Below are 12,021 nucleotides of genomic sequence, written 5' to 3'. Positions count from 1 at the left end.
GCCACAACCAATGGGACGTACTTCTGTCCATGAAGAGAAGAGAGCCGCTGTGACAGAAGGACGGATGGGCAAGGAGGGGTGGGCCGACCACTCTCATCTGAGGGGCCCTCTTCTGTCTGGCTGTTACTCTCTTCAAATGATGGCTTTTAGAAGCTGCAGCTCAGGGCCTTCTGGAAGATCCCAATGATTTGGGGTTCTGATGGCTGGGGACATTGCTGGAATATTTAGGGTAGCAGCTGGGGGAGGGGGGACGTCATGTATTGTCTAGGACAGTTCTTCTCTGTGAAGAACTGCCCCACCCAGATGCACAGCTCTGCTGAGAAGAAACACCAGGACTTCGGTGCAGGAAAGGGGGATTTTTTTAGGGGTTTGGAACCATGTTATACAAGGAATGGCTGAAATAGCTTGAACAGGCTAAGATGGAGGGGGAGTTTGAGAGTGATACTGGGTCCAGGAGGAAGTCCGTGAACATTGCCAGAGTGTCTGGTGAGGGGCTGGGGTAGGATTGACTAGACCCCATTCAACAGTCTCTGTTCCTCACCTGGGCTGGTGGCCCCCAGAACCCCCACTGCCAGCCAGACTTCAAAGTCAGCTCACCTTCGTCTGCCACCTCTGCTGTGGGACACAAGGTTGGGAGCTGAGGTGCCTGGGTGGGAGTGGGTAGAAGAACCCCTTCTCCTTGGTTGAACGCTCTGGCTTGGGAGGCACCCCACTCGGTCCAGACTCCATCACTGCCATTTAGCTGTTTATATGAATCTGGACAAGTTCCTCCACTTCTCTGAGCCTCAGATTTCCCAGCTGTAAAGTAAGGAGAACGGTTTCTATTGGTCTGTTCTGGTTCTCTGGGCTGCTTTGAACATTCAATGAATTCGCGGGTGCCAAGCATTTGTCACGATACCTAACATGCAGCGGGTACGCACTAAGGACAGGTGTTCTTGCCTCAGCGTCTTCTCATGTGGATTCTGGCATGGATTCCAGATGATGTCTGCAGCGCAGGAGAAATACGTATACGTATATGTATGTGTACATGTGTAGGTATATCTAGGTAAAATAGATGGATAGGTTGATAGATAAATAAATGGTTTGCTCTGTTTGGAAACTTGAAAATGCTAATTCCTGGGGCCCAAAGTCACACTCCCTGCAGCATTTAAGGCCCGCAGATCTGCTCTGTAGCCCTGGAAGGTCCCCGATGGGATGATGAGGCAGGTAGAGACTTAAGAGATGACAGCTATTCATTTCTCACTCTGGTTCTAATCAGCTGGTTTGTCTTTTGATGGAGTAGATACTTCTGAATGTATGAGTGGCAGGAGCAAAGCAGACTGAAATGTGTTTCAAACACAGGTCTTCTTGCACTCGTGCCCTTCTGAGCATCAAGACTGCAGTGTCCTTTCCGTGAATCAAGAGGAAGTGCTGTGGCTGGAAGGAAGCATCTTGTCCACAGGACAGCTCAGAGCTCTGGATAACGCCTGCTGAGTTGGGTTAAAATCCCATCTGAGTGGCATGAGGTGGAAGACCCGGGCTTCATGCTCACAAAGGCTCCTTCAAGTCCAGATCTCCCCTGGTTAGCTCTGTGACCTTTGGCAGGTGTCTTAACCTCTCTGGGCCTGTTACTCATCTGTGAAATGGAGGTTCTAAAGCCAGCCTGGCCTCATTAATGTGAGGATTAGATGTTTGGTGCTTGACACCTGAGGCTGTTGGAGGCCATTCTTCTTCCCTCGCTGAACCAGGAAAGGGCTGGCTCTCTTTACTCCTTCCTGGGGAGGGATTCAGGCCTCTCATGCCCTGCCTACTGCTTTCCTCCCATCCCAGGCCAAAGGGGAGAGGAGCCCACTGGCCAGATGCAGCCCCTCCTAGGACAGCCAGCCTGCCCAGAGCCAAAGCAGCGCTGTGTGGTGCTGTCTCCAAATGCCCAGGCCAGGAACTTGCTGGCCCCTGTGCCCAGGCCGGTCGGAGAGAGGCCTACCCACGGGAGGATCCCTTGTCCCGTTCCCCAGGGGCCTGGCCAGGCTTCCCTGCCCCAGCCCCAGCCTCTGGCTGGCAGACTGGAGTGGGGCCAGCAGCCAACCGCAGACTTCCAGGCTGGGCTGTGCTGGGGTGAGAAAGGAAGTCCATTTGCCCTCTTCCTCTTTCTGTGCCCCCACACCCCTCTTGGTCCTATGGGAGCCACCATGATGGAGCTGCCAGGAAGCCAAGGCCCAGGCTGGGGGGACGTGGGAGGAAGAGGGCTTCTGCCTAGTCCCCTGCCCAAGACAGGCCTCAGCCTCACTGGTTTCAGCACTTGGGGCATGCAGGCCACAGTCCCCAATCCACAGAACAGATGTGGCAACAGCCCCTTCCGTCCAGGAGGGAACCGTGGAGCCCCAGCTCCATGTCTTCTGAGTCTCACTCTGATTTAAAATCTCAGAGTTCTGTACTTAATGACGTTTCCACTAGAGCTTTTTTTTTTTTCCTTTTTTTGTCTTTTTTCGTGACCAGTAACGGGATCGCAACCCTCGGTGTCGCGCCCGTACCACGACCGGCAACGGGATCGCAACCCTTGGTGTCGCGCCCGCACTGCGCTCAGCCAGTGAGCGGACCGGTCTCTATATGGGATCCGAACCCTCGGCGGGAGCGCCGCCACACTCCCAAGCGCCACACTCAAGCGAGTGCGCCACTGGGCTGGCCCAAGAGCTTATTTTTTAAAGAGAGAGAGAGAGAGAGAAAGAAAAAAGACCTTAAGAACTGTCCCCTTTGATACAGGGTGACAGTCCCCTCTGCAGGCGTGCACTGGGCTGCACCCCCCATGAGATGCTGCGACGTGAGTGGCCAGATCACAGGCGCTGGGCCAGGCTCAAGTCCCAGCCCTTACAAGCCGTGTGGCCTGAGGCTGGGGTTCACTGTACCTGCCTCTCAGTTTTCCTGTCTGAATTGGGGGTAGCAGGAGCACCCACCTGACCAAGTGGCTGGGAGGACATGGGCTGGCACATAAGAAGTCCTGGGAAGAGCATGTAGCATGTGTCAGGCTGTGTACAGGGCTTGCTGTTACCATGCTTAGATTTTCTAGAACCTTATGAGTCAGTGACAGGTGGGGGACAGGAGGAGGGAGATTTTTTGGAGGGAAGACAAGCTAGCTGCAAAGATAGATGACCCCCACCCCCACCCTACAAGAACGGAGCATGTGGGTGTGGGGTGTGTGTCCAACAGGCCTGTGGGCTCCGAGACCCACAGGAGGCACAGTGCCTGGGCCTGCGAGCCCTGGGCACTGCGGTCCAGCAGGCCTGGCTGAGTGCTGCTCCTGTCCTCCTAGCAGCCTTAATCCAGATGGTTTCCTCACCTGCATCCTCCCCCTCATCGTATGATTGTCTCGGGGATTAAGTGAGCCAATCCATGTCCAGGGCACAGCATAGTAAGTACTTAGTAGATATCAGCTAGCATCACTGTTAACACTTATCTCAGACCACCAGGCTCTTCTGGCCATTCTTTTCCATGCATTAGGCCTCTGAGTCTTTCCTCAGAACCTTCCAGGATGTGATCTGGCCTCTGAAGGCTGCTACTTAATCATGAGTTTATTTGGAGGAAGGTGGGGCAGGAAAGCCCTCACCCGGGGGTTATCTAAATTGTGTGTTGTCAACAGGAGCAAGCACTTGTCCTTGGGCATGAAAGAAATCTTACTGCTTCTGTATGAGGCACAGACAGACATGCAGCACACAAACAGATGTACAATATACAGGTGGTATTAAAATTGTGTGGACTCACCAGCTGCTGGGGGGAGAAAAACACTATTATCCAATAATAAAATTGTATAGGGGTAGGAGGACGATTAGGAAAAAGTGTTTAGAAAGCTCCTAGGCTGGAGGGGTGGGAGGTGGTGGTGAAAAGAAGGTTGAGAAACACCAAATTTTAAATGTAAAGGAGTCTTGGGGTCATAGGACCAAGAATTAGGCTTGGGGTCCCAGGGCCATCCCTCTGCCCAGCCCAGATCTGAGTGCCCTCAAGCTCATCAACATCCCCTTCCACTCCCAGTGACCCACAGACCTGGGCTGTGGTTGGCCCCATCCAGTGTGTGCCGGCCTTCGGTTCAGCAGTCCTGTCCCGAGTTCCAAGCATCTGCCAGGTCCAGTGCCCGTGTGGGGGATGCAGGGATGGGACTTGGCCCCTCCCTGGGCTGCCACAAGGCAAAGTGTGTGAGCACAGGAGCACCAGGGACAGTTCTGCAGCTTGGTGGGGACCGCCCCAGCAGCCACCCCTCACTCCGGGACCGCAGACGTGCCAGGCTTGGCTTAGGACAGCTGGGGAGGACTGACTACCTCTGGGTTTGCTCTTCAGCCAAGTACCAAAGCCAGAGAAATCAAGAAACTCAGGCGGGGGAATTGGTTCTAAACCGTCAGTAATAGGGAGAGATCAGAGTCACGGCCTTTGGAACATCTGAGGTCAAATCCTGCCCATGAGCCAGTGACTTGTAAAAAACGAGACACTCCTCTGAGCCTTAGTTTTCCTCATCTGTAGAATGGGGGCTGTGTGTGAATGCTTTGCCACATGGTGTAGGCCCCTCTGTCCTCAGACTAAGAGGCTGGCCTGCCCCATGCATTCCCTGGACCCTCCTGGCCTCTTGGGAGAAGAGTTGGCAGAAGCATTTGCTTCTTGAAGCAGCTGAATTGACAGGGTGGGAAGCAGCCCTGTGGGGCCCCACAGCAGCCTCCTGAAGCTGTTGCCCTCCCCTCCCGTGATCTCTCGGTGGCACTGCTCTGTGGTCACCCTCGGTGAGTTGCTTAACAGCTCCTCAGCTGTAGTTTGACTCATGTGGGGTGGTGGGCAGATCCCATGAGCTAGTGCAGGGAAGAGTGTGGTGCAGGCCCTGGCATACAGTGGGTGCTCAGTGATTGCAGCTGGCGCTGTCATCACCGTGAGTGCCGTTTCCACTGTCAGACAGTTGTCTGTCCAGGGTTGGGTGGCATGACGCTCCGTGCCTGGTGACCCTGTGGTGTGGTAGAGCCTGAAACACCTGGTTCTGGGTCCCGCCTTGCCTCATCCCAGCTGTGTGGGTGACTCCAAATGAGCCCTCCGTCATGGGGGGCGTACATGAAGTAGAATAAACAGTGTCCAGCCGTGGTTCTTTCTGCTCTCACTCTAATTGAGGTTTAGTCTCCATTGCTTACCCACATGGGGATCCGATTTTGCTAAGACCGTCTGCAGAAGTGAAGCCTGGAGTTGCGTGCTCATCAGCAGAGCTGTGCTAGCTGGAGCAGGTCGCTTACCCTCTCTGGGCTCCAGATTTTCTCACCTGTCAAACGGGGCTAATCACACTGACTCCACGGTGCTCTTGTGAGGGGCCCGCGAACCTAGGTCAAGCTCTCAGCATAATGCAGTGCGTGTAGGAAGCACCGACGAGGTCGTCACTGCTGCTGTTCATCATTATGTTCGTCATCGTCTCATTATTGCTGTCATTAGCATCAACTGTCCAAAAAAAAGAAAAGCAGTTGTCTGGAAGCAGGAATAGAAGTATCCAGTACATCAGTAGGGTTGACCCAAACTACAGATAAACAGCAGGTAATTTTTATTTGGGGTGAGTCAGTCTATAGATTCTCCACTCAGTTCTCATCAATCAAAGGCGAGGGCGGCTTTGCAGTCCCACTTCAGGCCCTGTGTTGGTGTGTTGGGGCTGCCACAACAACGTACCGCAGGCTTCATGTGTAACCAACAGCAGTGTTGGTTCGGTTCTGGAGGGCAGAACTCTGAGATGAAGATACGGGCAGGGTTGGTTTCTCCGGAGGCCTCGCTCCTTGGCTTGCAGGCGGCGCCTTCTCTGTGTCCACACGTGGTCTCTTCTCTCTGTGCAGGTGCCTGGTGTACCTCTGTGTGTCCACATTTCCTCTTCTTAAAGGGCCCTCAGTCCCATTGGATTAGGGCCCCCAATGGCATGGTTTTAACTTCATCACCTCTTTGAAGACTGTATCTCCAAATACAGTCACAGGCTGAAGTATGGGGGACTAGAACTTCAGCATATGAAGGGTGGGCAAGGGGGACACAATTCAGCCCATGACACCCCCCGATGGTTCAGAGGAGATAATGAACAATGACAGTGTAACATTGGCTCAGGCGAGGGGGATGTGACACCCTGGGGAACTGGACAGCTGACCCCTGGGGCTGGTGCCACAAGGTAGTCTCGGGACAGGTTCTGTTGAAGTGACCTCGTGGCCACGCTGTGAACACCAGAACACGTGTCGTTGGCTTCCCAGGAATTGAAACAGGAGGAGCAGAGCTGGAGCCACGTGACTCTGCCAGCCTCTCGTCCCATCTTCCAGCCCATCCCGACCAAACCTAACTGTCACCCTCTCTCATTCTAGGTCGGACTACGATGACTGGAGACCCTCTCTGGCCAGCTTGCTTCAACCCATTCCATTCCCCAAAGAGTAAGTACTGCGCGCGTCTCTGCAACCCTCTGACCTGTGAGGCCTTAGCAGGGGACCAGTCATTTCATGGGACACATCAAGTCACAGTGGGAAGACCATGGAGATGTCGGTCCTGGCTCGGCCACAATCTTAGCTGGGGGACCCCTGTGGAGGAACATCCCCACCCCCCCCCAGCCCTGAAAAATAGGGAAATCATAGGAGCCACCTCATCTCATTGTTATGGGGTTTGCCGAGCTAAGAATGCAAACAGCCCTCCCGCAGTGACTTGTGTGCAGTCAATTTGCCATTTTTACCACACATCAGCTGGGAGCAGTAACGTCTGTCCCTGCCCTTTCTGCGGGGATGCCACAGCCCGAAGACCATGCGTGTAGAAGCCTTGCCGGCCGTGCGCTGGCCACTGGGAGCTGTCTTACCATGCTGTCACTGTCATTAGCTTGTGCTGCACAGTGACTCTCTCCCACCAGCCCTGATCCCGATGTTGAATTTATCGCAGGCAAAAAGGGAGAACACTGGTGGATAATGGCCTGAGGAAAAAGCTTTGTCTACATAACCAGGCCCTAAAATGCCTCCAGGTCTCTGTTTTGATAGATTTGAAGAAGCCAGGCCTCAGAAGGCGGCCCGAAGCTCTCTCCGGAGCCGATTAACTCGCCCATGTTTATGAAATGTGGCTCTCCAAGGGGGACATTACACTCAGTAATTGCCTCATTTGCTGGCCTGGCTGGTCCCCTGGGGCTTCCAGGACTCAAGACAGGAGAAATCTGACTCCTGAGAGCTGAGTTGGTCTCTTTGGTCTCGGAAGAGCATTGGCATCATTGGCTGCAGGCACTGTCCCCACAGGCTGGGGACACACTTGATGGTGCCCATGATGCAACTCGCTGGGACAAATGGTCCCTGACTGGCGCGCTGATGTGCGCCAGTGACAATTGTGGAACAATTAACGAGCACACCTGGGTCCCAGGAGCCCACGTGCTTCTGCATGCGCTCATGCACCCAGTCAGCTGTGTGCTGCAGGTGTGGGCCCCAGGGTGGCTGGGGCACGGGGGCACTCGGTCAAGTGACATGGCCTCTCCAAGAAGTCTTTGTCTTGGAGCTTTGGGTAGGGACAAAGTGTCGCCATTTCATTCTCAACTCCTCTTCATTCTTTGAATCAGCCGTAGAGTCTAAACATCCCCAGAGGGAAGTCTCTGGAACGTGGTGCTGTTTCAGTGCCCCGCTCACTGCCGTTTTTTCCTTTGTTTTTATTACAGAGCTCTCGCACACGAGAAGTTCACCAAGTGAGTATTTGGACAGCGCCCTGGTTACCTTCTCCTGGGGCAAATGTCCTCTGTTCTGAGGTCAGCCCTCCTTCCGGCCCATTCTTTGTGTCACATGTTCTGGGAGACACCACCAGCTTCTCCTCTCCCGTGACACGTGTCCAAGCCCATCCAGGCATGCCCTGATCCATCAGCTTACCCGGGTCCCTGGCCCTGCTCCTCCCACCCACTCCCCAGCCACGCACCTTCCCCTGGGCCTGCGAGTGATTCCGCCCCTGCCTGTCTCTTCCAGGGAACTGAAGTATGTGATCCAGAGGTTCGCCGAAGACCCACGACAAGAGGTGAGGCCTGCCTTCCTGCCTCACAGGCCCACTGCCGGGGGGACAGCAGGACTCTGAGGGCTCACTGGGGCTCTGTTGGGGGCCTCCTTGCCACCAGGGGCATCCAGCACAGCTTACGGAGGCTCCTTGCCTTGTGCGTAAACACAGCCCTGCCCTGGCATGGGAGCCAGCCCGTGATGTCAGCATTTTACTGTAAACTCGGGCTGACCAGAGGCAGTTTTCCACTGGCTGGCGGTTTCTCCACTCAGTGGAGGCCTTGATTTAGGTGTGGGCTGGCGTGGGGGCCCCCAACCAGCTCCGAGACAGCGTTTTGATCTTGTCTGGGCCTGCTGTTCTGTGAATCAGCGAGCTGAAAAGGAATCTGAGCTGGGTTTTTATTTCCTGGGCATGGGGGCCAAGGGCCTCCCTCAGGAGCCACTCTGGCCCTCAGGAAAGCTGGGCTTCCAGGGAGGGCCGACTTTCACCCCAGAGCCCGTGTGCATGAGCAAGGACATCGACCCGGAGCCTTCCTCCTCCCCCTGCACCTGTACACCAGTAACAGCAGCACCACACGTCCCTCCCTAAGCACTGACCCTGTCTGTCAGGCACTTGCATTTTCTCTCTTAATCCTCCCGACAGCCCTGTGAGTAGGTTCTGTTATCATCCCCATGTTACATCAGAATCACCCTCTTTCAGAGATGTCAAAAATGATGTTAAGTTCCATCCCCAGTGTTGCACAACTGGTACGTGGCCAAGCAGGATTTGAGCCCAGGAAACCTAGCTCCAGAGCCTGTGCTAATAACCAGCTCTCGGCCCACCTCTCTGTGGACATGGATTCTGGGATGGGGACAGACCTGAACATGTGCTCCCAGCAGAGCGGGGAGAAGGGTGGGCAGAGGAGGGAGTGAGTTCCTCTCAATGGAGGCATCCAGGGAGGCTTCCTGGAGGAGGTGACACTGAATTGGTTGGACTTAGCTAAATGGACTGAAGCTGGGGGGAGAAACTTGACCTGGGTCTGGAAAGCTGATACTGGGCAGGAGGGTGGAGAGTGGGGCTTGAAGGGATTTGGGAACACACAGACACCAAAACCTTGCCGTGTCTAACCATTGCAGGTCTCCGTGACTCATAACCTACGGTTTGCCAAGCTCTAAATCCAGAAGTTCTAGAGCAGTAGCTCTCAAACTTGTACCTGAGGAGCTTGTTCAAAAGGCAGACTCCCCACTGCACCCCTCATGGTTCCAGTTCACTGGGTCTGGGATGGGCCAAGAATTGCATTTTGAACAAGCATTCCAAGTGTCTCTGATGTGATTGTCTCCAGGCCACCCTGTAAAACCTAGTTGTAGAAGGACCTGGAAGGATCTAGCTCTAAAACACCATTATTCTAAATGCCAATTCCAAAAGTGATGCTAAGGCACACTGGGAAAGAGCGGAAACATCCAATCAGAGCTTTCAAGTGGCCGGGGACCCACGATTGTCTCCATATTCCTTAAACCTAAGGCGTCCCTCACTGTGGGTGAAGACAGATTCTCAGAATTCTCCAGGAAAGTGAGCCTTTATTTCAAACACAGACTTTGAAGTTGGGAGAATAAAAGTGGCCCGAGCTGCTCCCCAGAGCGGACAGGCAGAAGGAAGGGACAGCTGCAGGAAGGGCAGTCCCCAGCCAGGGTCACAGGCACGAGTTCCCCGCCCCAGGTGCTCCTTTTCCTGTCGGCCTCTTCATCTTATTTTCTCTGCTGTTTCTTTTTCTCTCTCTCTCCTTTTTTCTTTCTCACTCTTCTTTCTCTCCCCCCTCCTAAATGAAGCCAAAGTTGCACTCTTTTCAATTCTGTGCTGTATTTGTTGGATACCATTTTATACTCAAGTCCTTATTTCTTTGAGGTAGATAAGTGGGTGCTACATATTCTTCCAACTCACAGGGAAAATAAAGGCCCACTGCCTTTGTTTCTGTTTTCTCGTGTGTGGGTTGTGATCAGTTTAATATCTGTTAAGAGACTCTTGGCAGCAAATTGTCGTTCACTCCTGCAGGAAATGATCAGGCCCTTCTCTCGGCTTGCTTCTGAGGCCGGGAGGAGAATAAAAAACAGAGGCCTTTGTGTTTCTCTCTCCCTCTTTCTGCAATCAGCGGGGGCCAGAGTGGATGTGGGATTCCTTCCAAACACGCGTGCATGCACACGCACGTGTACGCACACACGCACAAACACGCCCACCCACTCACAGGCACACACACAGCTCTGGGAAGGAATTTGAGAGCTGTGCTTTTGGCACTAACGTTGCCTCCCGCCCTAGACAGAGACCCTTCAATGGAGAGGGACAAAGACTCAGAGAAGGAGGTGGGAACGAGACCTAACGAGAGATGGCAGAGTCCCAGAGGAAAAGAGAGAGTGATTAGTGGGGCAGGTACCTAGCAAGGAGGACGGTGCCCACACAAGTGAAGATGGGACACTCAGGGAGGGAAGAAGGCAGGCACCCTGAGAGTGAGAGAAGGAGAGAGGGGCAGAGAGCAGGAGAAAGGAGTCAGAGGCACAGACAGGGGAGGTGGGAACAGAGAATGGGACGGAGAAAGGAGAAAACAGGAATGGCCCCTCCCAGAAGAAGCCACAGGAAAAAGGGTGTGAATCAGCAGTGGCTCTGAGTGTCTGTCCCCCTTGGTACAGCCACAGGGCAGCTCACTGAGCAGGGCCTGACCCTCCTTCCTGGGGTGCCGATGGAGAATGGCTGGAGCTCCTCAGTGTATGGCGGCCACAGTGTTTCCCAAAAAGTCTCCCATGGAACTTATCGGGAGGCTGGGAATCACTGGACTAGACGAAGTTAAACAGGTTTCTTAACTGTGGGACTTGTCCGAGGCTTTAACGTTTGCATGTGTGGGTTATGGATCACCATTGTCGCCGGGTCTGTGTGAAGCTGACCAGACGTATTTCTCCTCTGTGTGGCAGGTCCACTCGTGCCTGCTGAGTGTGCGGGCTGGCAAAGACGGCTGGTTTCAGCTCTACAGCCCTGGAGGGGTGGCCTGTGATGATGACGGGGAGCTGTTTGCCAGCATGGTACGTGGGCCCCCTCTACCAGGAGCTACTGGTGGGCACTGGGTTTGGTGCACCTGACTAGTGAAATAGCTGCCCCAAGTCCACTGTGGCCTGCCTGGGGACTTCCAGGCTAAGATGGTGATGGTCATGAGGTGATGGTGACGGTGACCACATTGTCATTCCTTTCTTACCTGAGCAGGCTTCCAGCCAAGAGCTCAGCATTCCGTTGTCACTCATCCTTGCATGGCTCTGGGACGAGGGGACACATACTGTTACCCCATGCCACAGACAAGGCAGCCAAAGAACTGAGCGTAAAGTACCCAGGATCACACAGTTCACTGTCATGGTACTGTGTGCTCCCCACACACCAGGGATTCTAGAAGGCACTGCAAATCCACTAGCTCATTTATCCTTGCAGTGAGGCGCCATGGTCAGGGTGATCATCCCTGCCTTAGATGAAGGGTCCCAGGTCACCAGACCAATAACTGCATTCCTGGTGACATCCAGTACCTTTCGTATGCAGGACACTGTCAGGCAATTCACCTGCACTTATCTCTTCATCTTCATGACACCCCTGTCACTTAATTACACCTGTGCTGAGACAGAGGCCCAGAGAGGTTCAGTGACTTGCCTGAGATCACACAGGCCTTCTGTTTCGAGGCCCTTCCTTAGCCAGGCCACGCTGTCCTGAAGTGGCCCCTTCCTCCAGTAGTAAAGGGACACAGACCCCTCTTCCCCCAGGGCAGCTGCTCCACCCAAGTGGCCAGCGACCTCAGCTATTCCGCTTGCTAACAAAGCCCACTGCATTGACCCCTTGCTTGCGCTCCCACGCTTACGTAACACAAGAAAGCATGTTGTCCGCCAAACCCAGGCTCTGATCGCCACCCAGCTACACGCCAACTTGTTGGCCTTGGGCTGGTGACTGGCCTCTGTGAGCTTCATTTCCTCAACTGTGAAACAGGGAGCGCAGCACCGGCCTCTGGACATCGCCATAGTGATTGCATGTGACAGTAGATGCAAGGTGCCCAGCCGGCCACAC

The 12,021-nt window shown here is 54.2% G+C and overlaps 1 protein-coding gene across 1 annotated transcript in view; it reads left to right on the top strand.

Moving 5' to 3' along the window:
• CMIP (c-Maf inducing protein) overlaps positions 1-12,021 on the top strand; it is a 256,524-nt gene that overhangs the window by 229,597 nt on the left and 14,906 nt on the right. Inside the window, exons 11-14 of the mRNA XM_008574003.1 lie at positions 6,324-6,389; positions 7,637-7,663; positions 7,935-7,983; positions 10,896-11,003. Coding sequence (XP_008572225.1) covers positions 6,324-6,389; positions 7,637-7,663; positions 7,935-7,983; positions 10,896-11,003 — 250 coding nt within the window. The remainder of the gene's footprint in view (positions 1-6,323; positions 6,390-7,636; positions 7,664-7,934; positions 7,984-10,895; positions 11,004-12,021) is intronic.

Source organism: Galeopterus variegatus, unplaced genomic scaffold (genome assembly GCF_000696425.1).
Source record: "Galeopterus variegatus unplaced genomic scaffold, G_variegatus-3.0.2 Scaffold982, whole genome shotgun sequence".
NCBI lineage: Eukaryota > Metazoa > Chordata > Mammalia > Dermoptera > Cynocephalidae > Galeopterus > Galeopterus variegatus.
Note: the sequence above shows the minus strand (reverse complement) of the source record. Positions and strands in the feature narration are given on the sequence as shown.